This window comes from Pelodiscus sinensis, chromosome 4, assembly GCF_049634645.1.
Source record: "Pelodiscus sinensis isolate JC-2024 chromosome 4, ASM4963464v1, whole genome shotgun sequence".
NCBI classification, from domain to species: Eukaryota; Metazoa; Chordata; order Testudines; family Trionychidae; genus Pelodiscus; species Pelodiscus sinensis.
In genome coordinates this window covers 32,814,434-32,840,097 of record NC_134714.1, presented here as the reverse complement: position 1 = coordinate 32,840,097, position 25,664 = coordinate 32,814,434, and the positions used below count along the sequence as shown (strand labels likewise).

Sequence of the window (25,664 nt, the reverse complement as noted above, 5' to 3'; positions counted from 1 at the left end):
CTTCTAGGAATCTGCGGTATTGCCTGTGGCTGGCTTTATAAGTCAATGAAAATAGTCATCTTGACGCAGAGAGCCAGAAGCTAGCCTTAACTCTAATGAAGAGATTATGGAGACCAGAGTTATCCTGAACTTGAAAAGACATCAAAACTTGAGACATCAACAGGCCAAAATTTGATTACAACCCTTGTTCCTTGGAATGAGAAAATAGTAGGAATAAAAACTCCTATCTCTGAATTCTAATGGCACTTCTTCCGCTGTTCTGAGTTACTGAAGCAAGAGGCAGATTCCCATCTAGAGTATCTTGTGAAAGGTCCCTGATGAAAAGGGACTGGGAAGCAGGGTGAAAGACAGGAAGGGACTGGAAATGGATTCCATACCCGTTGCTGATAAGCTGTAGGAACCACTGGCTGAGGTAATTCCATTCCAGACATGCCAAAAAATAGATGGTTGCTAAAGGGAAGAATGGGGGGAGGAGAGGGGAAGATTCCCCATATGTTCTGGCAGGATTCCAAGTATGGCATTAATTGTATTGCCAGGAGAAAGATGCCAATGGAGTTACAATGTAGAGAGAGGCAGAGTTGTCTGTACTGAGATCCCTGCTTCCTTTCTGGTTTCCAAGTCCTCTGAGGGTTTTAATAGTATTGAACAGGGCGATGCCATCTGAAAGAACTCTAGGGTCTATCTTGCTTTAGGGATGTTAGATATTGAATAATTTAATAATTGTGTAACTACATCAAAATTTTGCACTTACACAATTATTTGAGATGCAGAAGGGGATTCATGACTGGAATAGAGTTTTGGGATGTGGGCACTGCTTACCTCAGGTGGCTCCTGGGTGGTGGTGCAGTGGGGCTAAGGCAGGCTCACCCCTGTCCTGGCCCTGCACCACTTCCAAAAGCAGACAGTAAACTCCATCCCAAGTCAGACAGTAAACTCCATCCCAAGTCCTGTTGTCTTCACCTTGACATCAGAGCCCCCTTTTCCCCCTTTCCCCCTCCTGCCCTGCACAGCAAGCAGGAGGCTTCTGAGGGGACAGCTCCAAGGCAAAGGGCAGGAAATGCTCAGCAGTCTGCGGAGGGCAGCTGAAGTGCTGGGCTTGATAACCTCTTGCCCAAACCAGTCAGGATCACCTATCAGAGGCTCCAATATATACCAGTAGATCTGGATCTACTGGTTGGTGACCACTCTTTTAGGATATCTAAGGGTGATTATCTGTAAATTATGCAAAGGAAGTCTGGGTTATATTTGTTTCAATATGCAGTATGGGTCAGAATCTTAGAGAATCTGTGTGGATCTGAATCCGTTTGTATAGGAGCCTAATCAACTCCCTCTAAATAACTTCATTTTCACACACCTGTCCCTCATTCATTATAAATTTTAGTTTTTCGTTGTGTTCCAAAATAAACTTGTTCATAAACTGAGACTAGTGTAAATAATTATATTTACCAAAAGCACATGGTAATTACTTGCATCTGGAAGCTGGCTGTTAAAACAGCTGTCCTTCACGTAGATCCAGCTCTAGGGTCTTTCTTCTAAGACTGCCACTGCCAGAGACAGGATATTGGGCTAGATGGCTCATTGGTTTGATCCAGTATATTCGCTGTGATATTGCGAAGTAGGTACTGATCCAGCCAACTCAAATTTTTAATGCAGGATCCATCTCTCTCCTCCCCCTTTCCTTCGCCCCAGCTAGAAGACATATACTATGTGTTTATCCATTCCGATTTAATTCAAAGAAATGTATGTATTTATTTAGCGGAACAGATTTTGATAACGGATCATCACATTTTCTTGATTCAGATTGCGTTTGAGAACTGTTTCCTGGCTGATACGGGAATAGGGACATGATGAGCTGAAAGCAACATTTGCTTTAAAAAATTATTTGTTTTATAAAGTAATGAATCTTCATGGAGTTTATCAAAGGAGAAAGTGTCAATGAGGAAAAAATGCCTTATGTGTTTATTTTCTGTAGGTATTTGGTAATAAATGTATCAAGAAATATAAAGTAGTCCCAATTAGGGGATGCATAAGGGAAAAGGCCAAAATTGGTTGATTATTCACAATTCCTTATTCAAGGTCCCTGGTAGTAATGCAAAGGCTGACAGTGGTTACTTGCACATGGTGAAGCTGGAAATACCATTGTACTTAACTGCCCTGAGATGTGGAACCTTCACAATTCCCTAGTAATAGTAATGAAGAACAATGCCCTAATTACTCTTTGTGAAATTACTTCCTGGTTGGGGAAAGGCTTTACTGTTCATTGAAGTGCATTATTGTTACAGCTGTAGTATTTGTGTGTTGCTGTTGTGAAGGTTGTGCCTCACTGACTTGTTGTCTGTCTCTTTGTAGTGCCAATCTTTCTAAAGCTGCTTGGGGAGCTCTGGAGAAAAACGGTACCCAATTGATGATTCGTTCATATGAGCTTGGAGTCCTTTTCCTGCCATCAGCATTTGTAAGTTCATAATTTAGCAACAAATGCTTAAAACTCAGACACTCTGCCATTGCTGTGATCTTTAAAAAGAAGCTATAACCACAATATCCTAGCTATATAAAAGTTGTTTTGAGCTGCAAATCAAATTTCTAATCCCCTCTGATCACTCACTTTCCTGAAATCCACTGATGATAGTCATCAGACAGTGTCACTTTGCCCTTTCCCAGAGTCACTACTTTTAAGAGCAAACTTTCATATTTCTGTGCAAACTACTGATACCACTGATAGTATTCTAATAATCTAGTTATCAAAGGCAAAATTGGAAAGTAGAAGCATTGCTACTAGATATTCTTACTATATATATAAACTCACAAAATAGACTTTGAGAAGCAGCAGTAGAACAGAATACTGAGAGTTAGAAAACTTCAGTTTCTCTACTTGGTTCATTGTAGGGCAAGTAAGCAGAAATATTCAAGAACATACACTCAATTCATGTAGTTCAGTTTTTAGTTACCTTGACACTTAGTCTGATTTTCAAAGAGATTAAGAGTACAAAACTCCAGTTGAAGTCCATGGAACTTAAATGTGCTTATCAGCTCTGTCACTCCAGACTTAGCTATGTCTGGATGGATATCAAAATTTAAAGCATACGAGTTTGAAAGTTTTGGCTTTAACCTGCGTGTGTCTCGGTTTCTTCATGCAAAACAGGACTTGTAAGTTCTCCTGATGAAAAATGCAATATAATTGCAAAGTATGAATATGTTGTTGCTGCTTTGTGTTCTACTTTATTATAGATGAACATGCTAAAAATAATTCCTAGATAGAAAACAATACAAATCTTCAAGGGCTGGAAAGTGCTACATGAATCTATTATCAAAATGAGGCCAGCAGTAGCAGTTTGTCTATGACCAGAAAACACTGAAATTCCCTTTTTCATGGTGGTGATTTTCTAGCTGCCAGAGAAAATAAATTAAGGTGCATCTTTCATTGGAACAAAATTCCTCCAAGATCATGTATACTGAACACATAATTTCATCATTTAATTTGACAATACATAAATAACCAACAGAGCACTTTTAAAGAATGAGATTTCATGAAAATATTTATGCATAATAATTTGTAATTACAGTTTCTGATTAGTAAAATAGAATTGCTGGTTTCCTGCTGTGGCTTTTTATTCTGGGAGAAGTGTCACATTACACTCTTGAAACTTACTAAGCAATTGAAAGCAAGTACTGGGTGACATCCATAGATGGTGGCAGCATTTCCATAATTTAAAAAAAAAATCGCAAAAATCATAGGGAAGCAAAAACGTATTGCTCTCAGAGGTCCTTAGAATTATCTAAGACTCATAATAACCTCAAATGCTGCTCTCCTGATGTACAACAGAATATTTAGTGACAGTGCTGGGATATGAAATAAGAAAACCTCCTAATTGACTAGAAGGGTTGATCATTTTGGATTCAATAAACTCTCTAAAACAGCAAAAAAGAAACTCATTTTAATAATTCTTGTTGATAGTCATGAAGTGACTTAGGCAGAAATTATCACTGGGCCAAGATTTATTTGACTCTGTCAGCAGCTGACCCCACGGAAATGAACTGGCTTCTGCTGTTTACAGCTACTGTTAAGGAAAGTCAGCTTACTTGAGACAGGGATGAGACATTTAAAAGACAGATCTCTCTGCATTATTAACATCAACCTTCTCAAGTGTTACAGATGCCTCAAAGGCCAGTCTGTGTGTAGTCAGTGGTTTCCTGTTCTGTTTTTGGATTGTGTGTGGTTTTGTTTTTTTGTTTTTGTTTTCAGACATTTTTGTTAGATAGATAGATAGATAGTGTGTGCGTGCAAAAAAGCAGGTGGGGGAGCAAAGGTAAAAGTACCCTTAAGTATCCTTGGTCAAAGGAACTATGCTTATTTCAGAATCTGGGGTTTTGAGTAATAAGTAGAAATAAATTTGTTTTCCCAAAGCTACTCAGCAATAATAATCTGACAAGCCGATCTGTTCCACATGTGCAGTTTGTAAAATCATGTACCTCCACGTGCTAAGATGGGAATTTAACGGTGCTTGGCAATGGGAGATAGAGCTATAGCCTGTGACCATGAGGAACCTACTGTATGGGCTTGTGTCTGGGGGAGATTAGAATGGAGGCAAAGATGGGACAGCAGGATCCCCTGCATCAGGTTTCTGCACCACTCAGATTTGCCCTGGCCCATTATCTTTTCATCATGAAGCAGGGAAGGGGCTCTGCCATTACACTACCAAGCTCTGATTACCTACTGCCTCGCCCATTGCAAAGGACCCACTTCCATTCAGGAAGTGGGTGGGTGTGGCCACAGTCAATGTTCTATTTTTTTCATCCATTTACGGAATAAATGTTTAAGTTCATCGAGGCATGTGTGGGTGTGCACCATATTTAGAAACACATGGTACCAGCTGGGTAGCCGCCAAATCTCAGCTTACAAGGACCACAGGCCACAGTCAAATTGACTGTGGAAACTAGGAGCCAATAGGAAGGCAGGAACCTGACCTAGCTGGTGTGGGGCAGACCTCGTCCTTTGTGAATGATGGAGAGGACAATGACAATGTTTTTAGCAGTGACCACACAGCTTTTCCAAGCAAGTACACTTAACCCAAGAGTGAAAAGCTTTACAGAGGAAACTATCAAACAAACAAGATTTAAATCCACACTAAACCAACCAGAATTCACCCATCCTCCAGAGGAAGTACCAACATCCCTTCAGCAAAAGTTCAGGTTGCCACCTGCCACTTGAGAAGAAGCAGCCCCATGAGTTTCATCAGAATCTGCAAAATCCAAGGGATATCTTTTAAAAAGGCTTATAGCCCCCAAGACACATGAGACTAAGAACCCAAAGGAATTTGCAGAGACTCAGAGTCTTTGTTTGTTAGGAAGTTTTCCCTAAAATTGCACACTAATCTTACCATGTAAAAGTAGGAGCACTGGTGTAGCAAAGCAATAGCAGCAGCCACATCTGAGCACTGAGTTATATGTAGTCTTAGAGCAGTGGTCACCAACCATCAGATCGGGATCTACTGGCAGATCTTGGAGCCTTTGACAGGTGATCCTGACAGGTTTGGCCAGGAGGCTATCAAGTGCTGCCACTTCATCTGAGAAATAGTTAATTGTTCCATTGGTAGCTCCATTCCTTGAGAACAAATCTTATATTCTGTCCTCTTAATTAGGTATCCTTAGGGACAGCTATGCTTTTTCTCTTTTTTCCAGGTGCTTTTATAGGCAGCCAGGGTTAACACTTAATTTCAGTGGCTAATAGGGCAATGGCTTTCAATCTTTTCTCTTTTGTGAACTCTTAATTTATTTATTTTTTTTTTTTTTTTTTTTTTTTGGAGTGGAGTTGTGGACCTCTTCAGAAAACTTAGATATAATCTGTGTGTCTCCAGCAGTCTTCAAACCATAGGTTGAAACCACTGTTTTGTGTTAACCTTTTGTTGACCTCTGAAACATTGCCCAGGGGCTCCAAGTAGAAAACCACAGCTAAAGAAAAAACTAAAAAAGGTGGTGGGGAAGTAAAAATATAGGGAAAATGACAATGTGTCCACCTGGCTCTGCAAAGAGCACTAGCAAATTCTCCATGTATCAACTACGGTCCCAGCTCTACTGTTCGTGCCGCAGCAGCATTTTGATTATAGATAGACACAGACTGTGACTTGCTAAGGGACTACAGATATGTTTATTTCACTGGGTCAAATAAATGCAACAATACATGCAATGCTGCTTAATCTTACTATACTGGTAAGAGAGTAGCTTTAGGATGTGTGTATTGAGTGTATTGCAATCCTTGTATAAAGCAGTTTCTCATCTAAAGCTGCCTCTCAGAGTTGCTGATCCATAAGGCTGGGAATCCACTGTCCACTGATATAAAAAGTGCTGTCTTCTGTTTCCCTCAATAGTGAAAAATCAGTGTATTTTTCCCCCTCTTCTTCTTGCAAAGTGTTCTGGGAAACAAACAACAAGAGTGCTGATGCTCTGTCCCTTTTCTCATTTTCTTGTTAACTTGCTTTTCCTGCAGGCATCATGTAGACACTTTCCAATAATCTTCCCTACTTTCATAGCATGTGATTGTCAGCTTAAGTGGGCAATAATTAGCACACAGTGTAACATCTCCTTTCTCTTTAAAAATACACTCCCTCCCCCAAGTCTTTAACAGCACTCATTTAGCATTTTTCCTTTCTTGCGAATACCATTTTGCGCTTTCTAAGATGCCTTTCCCTCCTAGTTGTTTTACTATAACTACTGGTATTTCATCTGACCCAGGTATTTTCTCATTTCTCCTAAGTGCCTCTGCAACCTTTATTTCCTGTATGCAATATATCATGCCCTGGCTCCACTTACATTCTTAGTTACTTGTTTGGATTCTCCTCATTCATCAGTCTTCCAAATAATCACTACAAAATTTGGTTGGCCATTCATTTGCAATGTATCATATGCATTTCTAATGTTAGCAAACTCATTCACATCACATCTCTCTATTGTCTTTCTTGCCTTGGTGAATGTATAGATGGTCTTTTCTCCATTATGTTATCCTAGTCAGTTATATCACTTGATTCCTGAAAGTTCTCCCATTCAATGTTCATAAAGTCCAACTTGCACATCTCAGCTTACTCACTTCCTTAACTTTGGTGGCCCTTGCCTTTTTGCAACACTAACTGGTGCAAGTGGTGAATACCCTAGCCTGCTAGGGTACATTTGACATGGATGTTGGTTCACATGAGCATATCTATTGGACAGACTTTCCCAGTTGGCTTTCCAAGACTGACCCCTTTGGTTTGATATCAAAGTTTTCCTTCTCATAGATGAGCTGTTCTGTCCTCCTTTAATATATGTGTCTATATTCACTTAGGTACCATCTCTGATCTTCTTGTCATCCATTTCCTTAGGTCATGGATGCTTAGTACTTCCAGTCATGGGACAAAATGGGCATCTTCCTCCAAATCAAGTTCCATATTATTTCATGGACTAGCCAGCAGGAGCCACCCTAGTATAGCTTTATTCAGGATAAAGTGTCATACATACAGCTTTCACAGTTTCCAAAATGTAAAGAAAAAAGATCAGTGACCATTTTTCTACATCATTCTTCCATGTGACAGCACAATGCACATTCCTCTAGCTAGTCCGTCCATCCATCCATACATACATACATACCTTTTTAAAACAGTAGTATTCAGATCAAGTGACAATTTAGTATAGAGACACATGAAGTAGTAGAGGGTTATTGTACATAAATGCTGTGGTCTTTTCAACCAACAGTTTCATTTAATTATGCTGTAAACAAACGTTTAACTCAAGGGTTATTTGACACTGTGCTTCTAGTATTACAGAAACAATAGTCCAGGAATCAAGCAAAATTCAGATAATGGTAGGTGTTGAAGACTAGCAAGAGCACAGCTATGATGGCATTTGTAAAGGGTTGTGTATATCAAACGGATGGAGATTTTTTTTCCTCAGATCGTAGTCTATGTTTTTAAAATATTTAATTTTTATATTAGCTTCATGTAAAAAAATAGAACTGATGCTGTTTTCACCCAAAGGAGTCTGAATTTCTAAAAGGGTTGATTTTGGGCAATTTGTTATAAAAGTCTGATAATGGGATTCCATTGACCTAATAGCATCTGCCAAATGTATTTAAAATGCATGGGGCCACCTTGTCTTCCTTTATATTGCATAAAACAGATGTCTTTGTTTTGTTTGTTTTCAAACTCCTAATCACTAAGCTTTCATTCTCTATAATAATGCCCATTGCAAAACTTTAATACACTTCAGAGGCTTAGAACATACATAAGAATGGCCATACTAGGTCAGACCAAAGGTCTATCTAGCCCAGTATCCGGTCTGCTGACAGTGGTCAATACCAGATGCCCCAGAGGAAGGGAACACAACAGGTAATCTTTGTGTGATCCCTCTCCTGTCATCCATTTCCAGACATTTTCTTGTTTTCATACCAGAGTTCTTAAAACTTTAATGAACTTGTCAGCATAATAGTACCTGGGAGATTTGTCTGTGAAGGGATGTTTGTATTCTCTTCACAAACATTGTGGGTTTTTTTATTTGGATTTTTAACTCCATATCGAATAAAACACACTTCTTAAGCGAGTGGTGCCCCTGTGGGTGCTTGTGATCTGGTGGATAGAGCCCCATCTTCCACTGGAGGCCGTTCAGCACCCTGGCCAGCAGCGGGGACAGTAGAGAGGGCCTCCAAGCAGGGCAGAAGGGCAGCTGTCCTTGTAGCCAATCGGGGTTCGGCAGCCTGGTATATAAGGAGCTGTTGAGTGAAGGTCAGTTAGTTCTTTTGTGGAGCTCAACCTAGCCAGACCTCTGGGCTGGCTGGGAGCATCAGCACCTGGGCCAGCTCCGAGTGGGAGCTGGACCTTTTCAATGAACCAAGGCTAGATCCTGCAACAGGAGGCTAGCCTGTGGCAGTGTGGAAGAAACCCCGGGCCAGGGGGGAGCCCTGGACCTTGACCGCCAATTGGACTGTATCTCACCCTGAGTGGGTGAGGTCATTGTTGTGAGCCCCCTTGTAGCCTCTAAGGGACTCTTGCTGATGGGACTGAATCTGTTACAGTGCTCCACTCAGGTCTCAGTGCGTCCTTGCCCTGCCTATCAGAGATTTTTGGTGAGCAGTGACCCTCATGCCACGCCTGCACACCCAGTATCTTGCACCCCGGCCGTTTGTTGAGTGTGCGTGCGGCGCGAATCTGGTCACACGTCCTTTTTTACCGTCCTTGGCTGAAGATGGAGTCAGAGCAGTGCTCTTCTTCCTGACAGGAAAACCAGATTATTAGAATTGGTTTAGACTTTTCCCTCATAGTTTAGTCAGTTATTGTTTGTTTCAACGTTCATTATCAAAAAAAAAAAAAAAAAAAAAAAGACAAGTGCCATGGCGGCGGCTTTTTTCTTCAACATGTTGGGTTCTCCAGCTTTAAAAGATGCAACTCATGCTGAGACTCGATGCCTATTTCTGATGGCTATGTCCAGTGCTAAATGCCCAGGAGAGTCCTCATGCAGCACATAAGCGCCCTCACTGTCAAACTGACAGCCAGAGCCAGAAAAGACCGAAATGCAGCTCAAAAACCTCCTCTGGGAGAAGTCCCTACAACCTCCATGGGACAAACCTGAGGACCCACAGGGACAGCAGAAGCCCACAGACAGGGTTGCCTCACCACCCCGCAAAGGCTCACAAGCCTCAGGGGGGTTCCCCAGCAGGCTCATTACCAGCACTGCCCAGAGCCTCTCATTCCCCAGTGCCTTCAGTCTCCGGTACCGCAGAGAAATGCAAGTCTGCACCAGCCAGGAGAGCTGAATCAGAACCCAAGTGCACAACACCGATTGGTGCTGCTGAGGCAGCAGCACCCACAAATCCGCATATGCTACCAGTACCAGCTCCTACAAGCACCTCTACAGTTCCTGAACAGACTAGTCAGACCAAACTTGACTGCGCTCTGACACCTCAGCATAAAAAAGCACTGCACAAGACGTGGCACTTACAAAAATCTCCTTAGCCAGTCACACCACTCAGATCAGGAACTTGTTCACCACATTCGTCAGTGGTGTCTTATACCCAGGGGTGCACTCATATGTGAGAGGGCTCCTCACTTGCCTACACTGCTCTCACCAAGAACTGACTGTGGCAGTAAGCATAGGAGCAGATTTTCATCATGCCATTCATCTCCCTAGGGATCAATGGTTTCCTGGCATTTATATCCGGATCATTCCCTACATCATCATCCCATGTGGCCCAACCAACTGTGGATGTATCTTCCATAATAGTTCCAGCCTCAATGGGCTCCCTTCCTGAAGGGAGGTTCCAAAGAGGATGGAGAGAGGCTGTTCTCAGTAGTGATGGATGGCAGAACAAGGAGCAATGGTCTCACATTACAGTGGGGGAGGTCTAGGTTGATATTAGGAAAAACTATTTCACTAGGAGGGTGGTGAAGTACTGGAATGGGTTACCTAGGGAGGTGGTGGAATCTCCATCCCTATAGAATACAAGGACTGGAAGGGACTTCAAGAGGTCATCGAGTCCAGTCCCCTGCCCTCATGGCAGGAACAAATACTGTCTAGACCATCCCTGATAGACATTTATCTATCCTACTCTTAAATATCTCCACAGATGGAGATTCCACAACCTCCTTGGGCAATTTATTCCAGTGTTTGACTACCCTGACAGTTAGGAACTTTTTCCTAATGTCCAACCTAAACCTCCCTTGCTGCAATTTAAGCCCATTGCTTCTTGTTCTATCCCCAGAGGCCAAGATGAACAAGTTTTCTCCCTCCTCCTTATGACACCCTTTTAGATATCTGAAAACTGCTATCATGTTCCCCCTCAATCTTCTCTTTTCCAAGCTAAACAAACCTAATTCCTTCAGCCTTCCCTCATAGGTCATGTTCACTAGACCTTTAATCATTCTTGTTGCTCTTCTCTGGACCCTCTCCAATTTCTCCACATCTTTCTTGAAATGCGATGCCCAGAACGGAACACAATACTCCAATTGAGGCCTAACCAGTGCAGAGTAGACTTCTCGTGTCTTGAAGTCTTGGCTTAACAAAGCCGTGGCTGGGATTATTTATTTGGGATTGGTCCTGCTTTGGGCAGGGGGCTGGACTTGATGACCTCCTGAAGTCTCTTCCAGACCTATGATTCTATGATCAACGAGGCTATCCTAGAACCATCAGATGCAAAATCCAACTCAAACCATTGGGCAGATAGGAAAATATTTTGTCCCTGTAAAAGATATGGATTTCCTCTTCGCACATCCCCAGCCAAACTCACTGGTCATAGACTCGGTTAATCACAAGGCTAAGAACCCACAGTTTAAGTCTACGCGCTGCGACAAAGAGTGTAAGTGGCTAGACACCATTGGCCGCAAGGTGTACTCTTCTGCCACCAATTCAGGATATCAAATGATATCCTTCTGGCCAACTATGATCATGGCAACTATGCTAAACTACAGGACCTGCTGCAGGACCTTCCTGACGTTAAGAGACCACATCTCCAGTCCATTATTAAAGAGGGTTTATCTATAGCAAAGACAGCCCTGCAGGCCGCAATGGATGTCGCTGACACTGCGGCTAGGGCCACAGCCACATCCATCATAATGCATAGAGCCTTGTGGCTGCAGTCATCAGGGCGTCCCAAAAGAATTGCAGTAGAAGGTGGAGGACCTCACCTTTGATAGAAAACAGCTATTCGTCACAAAGAAAGATGAGGTCCTGCACTCAATGAAGGAGTCTCGCACCACACTCTGGAGATGTATACCCCCACCTAAATAAACTCAAGTATACCCCCTACCAAAGGCCAAGGGACTATAATTATAACTTACAGGCAACACCAAAGGCCATATGACAACAGGCCTAAACAGTGCCCTAACAGGAAAAGGATGCAGAAATATCAGTCCTCCACCACTCAATCGACCTCCAGGGTAGATTGGCAGAGGCCCTGGAGGTTTTTCGCCTTCCTCTGGAGCATGGGACACAGGTCACTTGCGGTCTTTGGGGTCTTTGAAAGATCTTGGGGTCTTTGAAACATCATTTCAAGGACTTCAATATCTGAGACACAGGTGAGAGGATTATTCTAGCAGTGGGTGGGTGAGATTCTGTGGCCTGCATTGTGCAGGGGGTCAGACTAGATGATCATAATGGTCCCTTCTGACCTTAAAGTCTATGGCTATGTCTACACTAGCAGCTTCTTGCATCAGAAGTATGCAAATGAGGCTAAGTGTGGAATATCACAGAGCCTCATTTGCATACCTAATGAACCGCCATTTTTGCATAAGAGGCTCTTGCGCCAGAAGAAGCTGTCTACACTGCCCCTTCTTGCGCAAGAAAAACCCTCTTGCGCAATGCCGTTATTCCTGAAAATAATTGGTGGAACAAGATTGCGCAAGAAGGTTTTTCTTGCGCAAGAAGGGGCAGTGTAGACAACTCCTTCTGGCGCAAGAGCCTCTTCGGCAAAATCGGCAGTTCATTAGGTATGCAAATGAGGCTCGGTGATATTCCCACGCTTAGCCTCATTTGCATACTTCTGACTCAAGAAGCTCCGACTGTAGACATAGTCTGAGACCTCACACAACCAACAAATTTGAAGTCTTGGTTGAGGTCTGAGCAACCACCCCACAGTTCCAGTGTGTTCCAATGCCACCTTCCATCACCGCCTGAGACCCTTCTACCAACAGTTGGCCCAAATTACAACAGACCTGGAATCTGGGTCCTGGAAATGATCAAATCAGGTTACACAATCCCCTTCACATCCATGCCCCCCACCCAACCTCCTACCCTGTCCCTCTTCAGGGACCCATCTCACGAGCCCCTATTACAAGCAGAGGTGCAAAAGTTATTTGCCCTAGGGGCAATAGAACCTGTTCCCACAGAATATCGAGGAAGCGGATTCTACTCCCAACTATTTCCTAACAGTCAAAAAAACAGGGGAATAAAAAAAAATGGGGGAATGGAAACCAATTCTGGACCTCAGGAAACTCAAGTTCATCCTCAACACAAAATTCAGGATGGTGGCTCTGGCAACTATTATACCTACTCTGGACAAAGGGGACTGGTTCTCAGCCCTCAACCTTCAAGATGCATGTTTGCATGTAACCATCCACCTGGCCTACTGGAGATTTCTCAGATTCATCATAGGTCAAGACCATTACCAATGCAGGGGCTTCCCCTTTGGTCTATCTACAGCCCCTCGAGTATTCTTGAAGACGCTAGCCATAGTTACAGCCTTCCTCAGAAGACAGAACATCATCATCTTCCCTTACCTTGACAATTGTCTTATCAAAGGCTCCTCTTTTCAACAAACAATAATGATGACAACTGCTACCAGGGATGTTTTTCCCAACTTGGCCTGCTTATCAATATACAAAAGTTTGTGTGGGTTCCCCAGGTAAAGACAACTTTTCCTAGTCTTGTATAGAATTAGATTAGTAAAGAATTAAATGACAAGAGGATGGGTACAATTACGGTTTGTTCCACATGCAGGGCCAAGATGATGGCTATCAAAAGAGGAAGAAAGGACTGGAGCCAGGGAAGGGAGCCTGGGCTGTCAAGATGGAACCATGTTTGGTACACAGTTTATATCCCAGAAAGAGAAGCAAAACTGTTCTGTATTTTTAGCTGCTGTTATTGATAGTGAGGGAAATCCATCCTGTGATAAGGTGAGTGTTTTTACTTTCATAAAACTAAGAAATCAGTCATTTCCTTTTGTATATTTTTGACAGGGATTGGATACAGGTTACTTCCATGTGAAGACGAAAATGTTTTCAGGAAGTAATGAGCCTATGACATCTTTTCCTGTGCCTTATGATCTGCCCCCAGAACAGTATGGAAGCAAAGGTAAGACGTACTGTACTCTTGGAGGGAAAAGTGTGCATAGTACACCAAAGCCAAATCGTTTTGTCCAATTTCAAACCCCCTCATATGCTCTGTGTTGGCATTTATGCCTTCCAGTACACTGCTTTGTGGCTTGAAAGCAAGGGATTGAGGATTTTTTGTAATGTTACTAGTGAGAAGATAGAGCAAGAGGTTAATACAGCTAGGGGGTATATGCATGTAGAAACATGAAGTCTTGTATTTACTTCTAGTGTGATTTTCAGAGTTTGTAAACTTCACAAAGGTCTTTTGTTCTTTTATTGACTGATTTGGTTTATTTATTTTTTGGTTTGGTTAAGTGAGTTGAATAGTTACCCTTTCCATTCTAGGGATAGGGCAAGTAGATTTTGTTCCTGGGCAAGTGCTCTGTTATAATGATTTTGCACAGCTGCTTTAAAAGAGTCTGGGAGTTGGAGGAAATCAAAGACTTTAGGAGAAGGAAAGTAGAGATATGAAGGAGAAGCATTAAGTATGGTGAAAAATAACAAAGTTCAGAGAGAACATGAAATAAGAAAGTGTGTGTGAACTAAAATTCAAAAGAAAAAATAAATTCAAAAGAAAAAATAAATCCATAAGGAAGGCTACTCTACATAAGATCTAGATTCTGTGGCCTCTCTATCTACAAGAGTAGCTCTTGGATGTTGTCTGGCTATTTCCATAGCTGCCTGGAAAAACCAAGGAATTCAGGGTAGAGTGGGTGAACATCAATTCTACTCCCTTGTCTGGTACAGAGTATTGCTTTTCTGCCACTTGGGAGTCGGGACTTGGAGTAGCCAGTATGTGCCATCCAGCCCTTGTCAATTCTGGTATGGCTTCATTTACTGGGACCACAACCTGACTGGATCTCACAGACTGTAGGATATCCAGGAATAGAATAAACATAGAGACCCGCATCCAAAGAAATATCCTTTATTTGGTGGGCTTCCCTGAAGCATCACCATAATTCTCAGGGTATTCTAAGCTCTGACTATTCCTGCAGCATCATGCATATACTTGTTTACTGCTTTATCTATTCTGTGGGTAAGGTAACGACCTTGTGGAATTGGAGACTTTTGAAAGTCTCATACTATTAGGTTCAATTTATATATCTTTTTCTAAAGGAAATGCAATTGGAAAAAAAATTGAAAAAAATTCCTGACTACGTTCTAGGTTATACATGAAAGACTGAAGAAAACATTGAGAAGAGACTGATATAAGCTTATATTTTATGGATAAGGCTATGATTCGGTCATGGATGTGTTACTAAAAGTCGTATACAGGGTCAGGGCAATAAACAAAAAATCACCATCCCTGACCTCTCCATAACTTATACTACAACTGTCCTTGACTGAATATTAGCTGGGGGTAGGGAGGGCTGCTGCTTGACATGTGGGGAGGGAGGGACACTGCTTGAGTAGGTGCTGTGGAGCCAGCAGCACTAGCTGCTGGGGGTGCCAAATAATGGTTCTTAAGCTGCCCCTGACACTCCTGCTAGAGACTTCTGAGCTGCAGCTGCTGATGCTCCTGTCTCCTTTGAGACTGCTACTCAGGCCATCCCAGGGGCCAGCCTCCCTGGCCACTGCTTGGGTAATCTCAGGCTAGCTGCTTGGGGCCACCTGAGCAATGGTCAGTACAGCTGGTCTTGGGGTTACCTTAATGGGCTAGTTGAAGAACTGCTCCAGCAGTTGTTGGAATGGCTGTTTCTGAGGCTACCTGAGCAGCTAGTCCCAGCGCCAGCCACACTGTCAACTGCAGAAGTCATGGAGGTGGTGGAAGGTCACAGAATCCATGATTTCTACTACCTCTGTGACAGACACAAGAGGAAACTGTTTACATCTACCGCCCTTCAGTTTAGAGTCTCCGACTATCAAGCCCTTATTACCAAATACAATTTTCTGAATTACAGGCAGTCCCCGGGTTACGTACAAGATAGGGACTGTAGGTTTGTTCTTAAGTTGAATTTGTATGCAAGTCGGAACTGGTACATATTGTAGGGGAAACTCTAGCCAAACATTTCTCCAGAGCTCAGTTTTATTCTCTCACACCTCACTTCCCTCAGTCCTTTATTCTCAAGCTGAGGTGTCTGCTGAGAAAAGCCGCTCTGTGTCTCCCTCATCTGCTGGGGAGGAGGGCGCTAGCTTCGCGTCTCCCTGGTCTGCTGGGGGGAAGCAGCTAGTGCGGGGTTGCCTCACCTCGTTTGTAAGTAGGGATCTGATGTAAGTCGGATCCATGTAACCCGGGGACTGCCTGTACTCTGATTTCCTGGATTCTTGGCACAAGTTAACTTAAGAGAACAGGGCTCATTTTCAAGCCTTTATTGATGAGGACAGATTAGTGGCCAAAACTTCATTATAAGCTGCAGATGATTCAGCAACGAGACCCATGGCAACAGCCATTGTGATGCAGTGGGAATCATGACTGCAGTCTTCAGGGTTTCCCATAGAGATCCAAAACATTTTCAGGGACTTAGCCTTCAATTTCCTCCCCATGGATAGAAGTCACACTTTGGGTACTCTGATGAGCTTCCATCAATTTGCCTCCCTGTTAGACTGAGGAGCCCAGATGGGTGAGCAGTTTTATAGTGCAGCTAAGGATGTTAAGGACTAGTCAACTATCCAATAAGCATTTGCTTATCGGATAGTCTCTCAACTAATCGATTCTCTTCCCCCTTCCCCCCCCCCCCCCGGCCCCTCTGCCTCTGACTAGTCAATTAACCACATTTTAACATCCCTAGTGCAAGCCACGTGGTATAGTCAGGAAACCAGAATACACACGAATCTTTTGAAACTGAGAACATTAGCCGAAGCTTACATACCATTCCTGCCATTCACACAGTCCCCGCATGGCCAGATGATGTCAGACAACATAACCAAGTAACCATAGATGGAGGAAGTTGAGTATCTAGAAATGCATCACCCTACTGAATGTTTATCACCTGGATGCTTGGAATTCACTGGCACACATTTCAGAATTGTGAGTGGAAGTTACAGCATCTTCATTCAGTGGGGAACCCCACACTTGGAAACTGTTTGCTTCCCAGGCAAAGAGGAAATGCAACATATAGTGCACCAGGGAGCTCAAGAACTGTACTTTAGAAGTGATGCACTCCTACTGCCTTGGGCAGCACACTTGAGCTTTGCTTCCCTCCCATCCCTCTACTACTTCAGGTTCTAGGGGAGATTAATCTGGAAAGGGCATGAATCATCCTCATTGCCCCAAATGGTCCAGAGTGTTCTCTTGCAAAGTCTCTCTCAAATGTCATCCCATCCATCTTATCAGCATTCAATCCTTCATGGATCTCTCAACGCATAAGAATGGTAGGGTCAGGTATTCTAACCCAGATGCATGCTGTGCGGATGGGCATAAAGTATAGAGCATTCCCGCTCTGAATCTGTGCAAACCATTCTTAACAGCAGAAAACTTGCCAGGAAGTGTTATCATGCCAAATAGAAACATTCTCTGTTTTTATCCAGCAAAATTATATCTCCCGATACAGCAGATACTTATGCTATTTTAAAGTGTCATCTTACTGGCATGATTACTGATCTTTCTCTTATCTCACTGCAGCATCTCTTAGTGGAGGAGAAGTTGATCTTACTCAATCAGTAACCGCCAGGTTCTTGAAGAGTCTGATCAGAACAATTCTGACGGTAAAGAAGCCAAATTCACAGGGATCTTAGTGCTTTTGGTACTCACTAAGCCACCTTTTGAACCACTAGCTATGTGTTCTGTCTCACCTGTCAGTGAAGGTCACTTCCTCGTTGCCATAACCTTGGCCAGAGGAGTAGGTATACTTGGGACCCTAAAGGCCCATCCACCATATGCAATATTCCAGAAGGACAAATGTCTCACTATGATTACACCTGAAATTCACTTAGAAGATAGTGCAATTTCACATAAACCAGTCAGTTCACTTACTTGTGGTATTTTCCCCAAAGTCACAACTCTGCTGAGAAGGAGACTTCATTCCTGCAATGAAGATGAACACTGTATATTTTTTTTTTTTTTACCTGCAGGCAAGTAAAGAGATCAGGAAGTCACGTATACTGTTTGTTGCCATAGCAGAGTACAAGAGTAAGCTATGTTTCAGAGAAGCTTTAAGTGAATCGCTGCCTGTATCATTACTCTGTTATCATTTGGCACACCTTTCTTCTACTCACAGGGTAGGGGCTCACCGTACAAGGGCACAAGCAGTCTCAGTAGCATCATTTCAAGAGGTGACCCAGCTTGATATTTGCAGGACAGCTATGTGGAGTTCTATCCAGATACTTGCCAGATAGTATACTTTTGTCGAAAACTATTGCTGAATCCTCCTTTGGGACAGCTATTCCAAAAGCAGAAGGAATCTTTCTCAGCTGATTCCTGGCTCAGGCACAGTCCCTGCTACCCCTCGCTCTTCTCTTTTCCTCCACACCTTGCCCTCTTGACTCGCCTGTTTTTAATTCACATCTACTACAATGTCAGTCACCCACAAAATTGTGATCACATTAAATTTGATCCTGCTCCTATTAAGTCACTGCAAGTTTTGCCATTAACTTGAGAAAAGATTTGAGCCCATCATCATAAGACGTACACAGTTAGAGTATGTCACACTGTTTGTATAATGTGTTAGGAAAAGCTAAAAGGAAAAAAAAGTTGGTCTGTGGAACTCTTCAGTACTTCATTTCCCCCACATATTCAAATGTTTTAAGTGCCATTTCAATTTCCCTGGTGAAAATACAGACTTAAATTTGAAGTGCAGATGTAGCCATACCACAAATATTGTATCTAAGAGTAAAATTCAACATTGTCTGTAGGACTAGTAAATACTACTAAATCAGTTCGTCTTTCAGAGTAACAGGGTAAATAACTAATGGAATGGGGCAACATTTAGTGTCTGCAATTCACAATTAGTGAAATCTACTTTCTTCTAATAAATCACTAAATGGCAAGTGCTAACTGAAGTTCCAGTGGGAACTGTACACGCATAAACATACAAATTAAACTCTTATTTGCAGTCAGTTGGTTGTGCTTGGAGAAATCTAGCTGCTGATGTCAAGGACTTAACTGACACTCAGTATATACATAATTCATCCAAGCTGTGCTTTTTTAAATGTTTACTTGAAATGTTTTGCACAGATTTGTTGTTTTAAAACAAAGATTAAAAATTAAAAATCCAGACTCGTGATTAATCATAAACTGACTAGAATTATTTTTTCCCCTCCTATAAAAATTCTTAGCTACTTAATATTTCTTCCTTCCCTGCCCTCCTCTTCCAACTACAGTTCTGGCATTCTACCTTCCCTTTAGAATCATGGGATTGGAAGAGACCTTAGGAGTTCATTCAGTCCAATCCCCTGCTAAAACCATCCCAGCCAGGGCTTTGTCAAGTCAGGACTAAAAAATCTCCAGAGATGGAGATTCTACTTTCTCCCTAGGCAACCCACTCCAGTGCTTTCAATGGCATTATACTTAATCAAAATATATTTTAAAACAGGCAACGTCAAAAGAACTTTTGCCCTTGTACTTCTTTTTGCTGTAATTTTTGTTTTTGGATTCCTATTTTTATGTCAGCTATTTATCATGAGATAAACCAGAAGTCACCATTGCAAAGATGTTAGATCTTTTGAGGCAGAGGCAAACCAATCTCATTCATAGACCAATTATCAGTGCCTCAGTCTCCTCTTTCCTCTGTCCATTCCAAGGACATTCCATTCCATTTCATTTCCTTGATGAGCAGGAAGTAGAGAGCTGCTTGAAATCTTAATGGAATAGATGCCCAAAGAATATTTATAGGACGATATGGAAACATCACCAAAACAAATCAGTCATTAAGATTGCTATCCTCACTCTTCAACTCTTGGTGGAGGGGGAATGTGGTTGGGTAAATAGGAATCCATTTAAAATGAAGTCTTCTGAGAAGGAGAAATATGAATGGGTCATTATTTTTCCTCTAAAGAAGAATTCCTACTGACTGGATTACTACTCCTGGAAACAATGGCTCAAAGGAATTTTCATAAATGAGTGAAGTCTATGGTTATGGAGAAGCCAAAGAACCATACAAGGCACTGTCATATAACCAGAAAAATCCCCATCAATAACAGAAGATGAGAACTGATGGAACTGTTGGATACATGATGAACAGTCAGAAGAATCTAATATGGCTTCCATATAAGAGTTGTTGGAAGGTATCAAGAAGGTATGAAGAAGAAAATTATATTATTTCATACTAGTACAAAATCAGTTCTTGGACCAGACATATACTAGTTGGGCCAGACATCTGCTCTACTATACCTCATATCATTTAAAAAAGCACAATGTGAAAGGATCAATTTATTAAAGAACATCCTATCCAAGAAAAAGTAGTTCAACTTGCAAAAGTAGTAGAAAAACTACATCCGGTTCGAGTTTCTTCATCTAGTATATAGATTATACCTCGTAACAAATAAGACCTACACTCCAGTGTAATAACAATTGTTAATTTGTGGGAGCAGTGGACCACTTCTACTATATATAGTGAAAAATTCTTCAGCAGATGAGTCCCATTGCAGGGTGATTCCATCTACAGTAATATTTGGGCTTCATCCAGCTCCCCTTAAAGCCAGTTAAAGTCAGTAGGAATAAAGTGATGAGGCCCCTATTTCCTTTTCTAAAACTATTTTGCCCATATGTGTCAGGTACATGATTATAGCAAAGTTCCCTATAATTCTTGATCACTGAATCTAAAGAATGTGCATATTTCATTATAGATAGAATCAGCAGCCTTGTACACTCCCAGAGAAAATCTGACTGAGCCTTCTGGGTTCTTTCACGTAGGATTTACATGTAAATACTAAATTCAGACAGATCAGGTGACTTCTAGAACTCTTAGAAACTGAACTGTCCTAGCTATGTCTTTTTCCGACTTTTTCACTGCTTTCCAAAAAGTAGCTATTGCTAGGTTCATGAGAAACCAATAACTATTTTTTCTTCCTATTTTGCCTCCTACAGTGATTCATTATCCCACTGTGGCTGAATAATCAAGGATTGAGATGTTGCTTTGTTCACTGAGAATTGTGTGTTTAAGATGGCACTGATATAGCAATTATGAATGAGTACATTTTTATATAGCACAAAGTAAATTTAAAATACATCTGTTGTTTCTCCCTAAGCTTTCAGCTATACTGTATTTCAGTATGTCTTTTGCTCACTCTTGAATGAAATAGAAGTTAAGTTTTCTAAAGCTGGTGCAGGATAGTGTCATTATAACACCTTCCCTTGAAGAGCGGATTCTCTTCAAGGGAAGATAGGATAGTATTCTTGCCTGTGCTCCAATGCAGTTTGCAATGGTGGAGTAGCTTTAAGCTGAGGTAGGAACTCTATAGGAAACCACCACTGGATCCTGATCGAAAATATTTTAATACCAAGCGTTTCAGTAATATGGAGTTTCTTCTTGTGGAGAAAAGAAACAAAAATTGTGGCAATTTTTACATTTCAAACGTACTACCAAAGAATGGTGATGGACTTCACCAGCACTGGGGAGAGAAAGGGAGAGAGGTAACCTAATTTTGGTTGACCTTGAGTTTTAGGAAGCTTGTGTACTCTATACTGCTTTATACTTTATCTGAAAATTGGCTTGGTTCATTTGTGGCTGGAACTGGATGGATGGAACTGCTCTTGAATGGCTTTGTTCTCTTTCTGGGAGAATGCAAAGGATGGCTGTAGGCAATTGTTCCTTTGCCTTAAGAGTACCATCTCTTGCAGGGCATCACCATGGTATGTAGCGTAACCTTTCTTGTTCCCTGTATCTGTGAAATGACCAGGAAGGTTGCTGAGGAAAAGGTTGATGGGCTGGCTGTACCTAGCTCTATATCTCCATCACATTTGACTAGCTAGATTAGTGGAATGAATTGCCCACTGCCTCAATAAACTTCAGGCTTGGGTAGGAACTAGCTGACTTTGACTTACTCCAGACAGGACTGCAATAATGTTAGTGAATCAGGGAAGCAGCTGGAAGATTTGGTGATGCTTATATCTGTGTCCTTGATAGCAGAACAGCCAAAATTTGTAAACACAGTGTGCAATATTTGGCATTTCTTAAATCCTAGTCTGCTCTTAGATGATGAGATAGCAGCTGTACCAAGACCACATTTTTCCAATCTATCTGGAAAGACAGATGTCTTTTCTCTTTAGTGCTGCGACCTTCCCACAGTTACCCATACTTGTACAAGATATCCAGAAGCGTATGGTCCTGCCCTTCTGTTATTGAAGCCTCTATTCCACCCATTGCAATGTGGTCATCTTTACAAACCTTCTCCAGATACTATGCCATTACTCATGCTTCTAAGGATGACACACTAGATTTGGTAAATCAATGCTGCAATCTAAATAACTCCAAAGTCCTGTCATTTGTAAAGGAACTGTTAGTGAGTCACCTACAGTTATATTCACAACATTACTTGGCGAAAAATCTTCCCACCTTCCCCACTACTTTGGACATTGTATATGCAGAGATGCAAAGGAGCGAAGATGGAGGCAGTGGCCATGGAGGCAGTGGCAGTGCCCTCAGCTTGATACGTGAGGTGATCAGTAGTGTACAAGCTGCTTAGTAGTATTGCTGGCAAGAGTCTCATCATAAAGGACATTGCGTGCACTTACATCTACAATGGAAGGTATATATGACAACATATGTCAAATAACAACAATTTCTCTTTTATTTCAAATCTGGAAATTTATTTTCATGGTGCCTTTATTCCAATAATGTCATCCTTGCTCTGTGAAGTGGCTGTCATTTGTTCTTAGCACCTAATTTACAGATGTGTATGACTAACGCTTATTTGCCAACTCTTTGGAGATATGTAGCTATTTTTAACAGTACCAAAGTTCCTTTGTGAGCAACAGATTGTTGACAAGTTTATCGCTAGTTTCCATACACTTGTGAAAAACATACTTATTATGGCGTTTACAAAAGAAATTCATATTGTAGCTATTCCTATTGCTTTGATAATGTGGACAGTTCACCTGTCATCATTTCATGTATAAGTCTCTCACATAACTACCTGTGAGGTTTTTTTTTTAACCAATAGGCCATTTAAACAACAAAGGGACATTTTACAGCTTATGAAGTTCTGCATGACACTTTGAGAGTCATCCACTCAATACTCAGATAATTAATGTAGACAAAAATACAATTATATTGCCCAGCTCAGTCTGGGAGATGTGCACATGAACTGTAAGCTGGTTTTTTTTGTTGTTTTTCCAACGAGTCTTCTGGTGACCTTAATGCTTAATTTTCTTGGGATGCATTCAGAGGGATGTCAGATGTTTTATTTTTAAGATGTAACTTCAGTTGCAAACTCTTTTGTCACATCTCACCTTTACCCTTTCGTAATTCTGTAGGCAAAGTACAGTACCATTGACTACATTCATTGTGCGGTCAGCTCTGAACATATACGGTTAAACAAACTAGGGGTGGGACCATAAATCTCTTTTTCTGGAAAAAAAAATTATTCTTTATGTAACTAGATTTCTGTTTCTTCTCAGTGAAGAAGGATACTCTTTCACCAGTATTAACTAGCCTTACTTAAGGAGAAAGATTATCTTGTAGTAAGGTATAGGACTGGATTCAAGAGACATAGATCCTGATTTTCCTATCGCACATATTTTAATCCAGTGTATTGTCTGTCAGTTCAGTGGACTTATTTCTAATTTATGCTAATAAAATTAGGTATGTCTACACTACCACCCTAGTTCGAACTAGGGTGGTTAACGTAGGCAACCAAAGTTGCAAATGAAGCCAGAGATTTAAATATCCCGGGCTTCATTTGCATCTTGCCGGGCGCCGCCATTTTTAAAGCCCCGGTAGTTCGGACTCTGTGCCCGCGGCTACACGCGGCACGGAGTAGGTAGCTCGGATTAGGCTCTCTAATCCGAACTACCGTTACTCCTCGTGGAAGGTGGAACGAGGAGTAACGGTAGTTCGGATTAGAGAGCCTAATCCGAGCTACCTACTCCGTGCCGCGTGTAGCCGCGGGCACAGAGTCCGAACTACCGGGGCTTTAAAAATGGCGGCGCCCGGCAAGATGCAAATGAAGCCCGGGATATTTAAATCCCTGGCTTAATTTGCAACTTCGGTTGAGTGGATAATCAGGAGCCTGGGTGGGATTCTTTGTTCTGCCACAAACTGCTTCTTTTATTGTGGGCTGGTCACTTAATTTCTCTGAGACTCATTATAAAATGTGTGATAATTCTCACCTACAGAATCTCAGAAGGACAGTGTGTGCCCTAATGCATGTTTGTAAATGTCTTTGCGTTATTTGGGTGGAAGGCCTGGTGCAAGCACAAAGTCTCATTTGTCTATATAATTTTGGATCTATCAAGATTTAACTGCTGCATATTTGCACACAATTTGTGAAGAAACAGTTTAATGACAGTTCTTTACAGGAAAGCTAAGAAAATTCACAGAAGTTTAAATATAGCTTTATATTTTACTATTTTACCAATATAGAATTAGGTTATACATTGCCACGGGTTTGTTAATCACACTCCTTGTTAATGAGCATGACTGTTCACTTCCTTCATGAACCAGGGTGTAAGGATAAAAAGCTGTATTTCAGTGTCTGTCTACACTTTGGATCCTTTAGAGACTTAGCTGCAAAATACACTCTTCTAATGGATGATATAACAGAAGGCATTCTTTCAGTTTACAAGCAAACCTGTCACAAGCAACATTCTACGGGTCTAGTTTATATAAAACTGTTTATATACAAAACTAAACCTTGGGTATTATACATGTGTGTATCTATCCTACATATTTACATGATTACCCCCATAAGTAATTGATTGTAATTTTATAAGACCGGCCATATTGAGTCATACCAGAGATCAGTCTAGGTATGATTGGATAACTGTTTCCAGAGAATAGTTATTAATGGTTTACAGTCATGCTGAAAGAGCATAACAAGTGGGGTTATGCAGGCATCCGTTTTGGGACTGGTCCTGTTCAATATCTTCTTCAACGATTTAGATAATGGCATAGAGATACGCTATGAAGTTTGCAGATGATACCAAGTTATAAGGGGTTGCAAGTGCTTTGGAAGATGAGATATAAAAATTCAAAATGATCTGGAGAAATGGCTGAAAGTAAATGGGATGAAATTCAATAAGGATATATGCAAAGTACTCCACTTAGGAAGGTCCAATGAGTTTCACACATACAAAATATGAAATGACTGTCTAGGAAGAAGTACTGCAGAAAGGGATCTAAGGGTCATAGTGCACTACAAGCTAAATGTGAGTCAACAGCGTGACACTGTTGCAAAAAAAGTAAACATCATTCTGGGATGCATTAACAGGAATGTTGTAAGCAAGACACGAGAAATAATTCTTCTGTTCTACTTAGCACTGACTAGACTTCAACTGGAGTACTTTGTCCAGTTTTGGGCATCACATTTCAGGAAAGATGTGGACAAATTGGAGAAGGTCCAGAGAAGAGCAACAAAAATAATTTAAAGGTCTAGAAAACAGGACCTCTGAGGGCAGATTAAACAATCCAAATCCTTTCAGTCTTGAAAAGAGAAGACCGACCAGAGGCATAACTACTTTCAAGTATCTAAAAGGTTGTTACAAAGAGGGAGAAAAAATATTCTCCTTAATATCTAATGATAGGATGAGAAGCAATGGGCTTAAATTGCAGCATGGGAGAGTTAGGTTGGACATTAGGAAAATCTTCATTTTTCATTTTCTTTCTTTCCTCCTTCCATATTCCTTGCTTTTTTAATGTCCCTGCCTTCCTCTTTCCTATAGTTGTACCTGTACTAGTGCAGATAGCAATTCGACAGTAGCACCCTCAGAAGAAGTGTGAAATACACAGTCCTGGTCAGTTTTGT

General features: G+C 41.5%; 1 protein-coding gene across 5 annotated transcripts in view; it reads left to right on the top strand.

Annotated features, from left to right (window-relative positions):
• TDP1 (tyrosyl-DNA phosphodiesterase 1) overlaps positions 1 to 25,664 on the top strand; it is a 115,528-nt gene that overhangs the window by 77,965 nt on the left and 11,899 nt on the right. For 4 of the 5 annotated variants that reach the window (XM_075926727.1, XM_075926728.1, XM_075926729.1 and 1 more), the window contains exons 14-16: positions 2,350 to 2,452; positions 13,450 to 13,533; positions 13,689 to 13,803. In XM_075926727.1, the coding sequence (XP_075782842.1) occupies positions 2,350 to 2,452; positions 13,450 to 13,533; positions 13,689 to 13,803 (302 nt within the window). The remainder of the gene's footprint in view (positions 1 to 2,349; positions 2,453 to 13,449; positions 13,534 to 13,688; positions 13,804 to 25,664) is intronic. The other variant, XM_006122341.2, reaches the window with a different exon arrangement.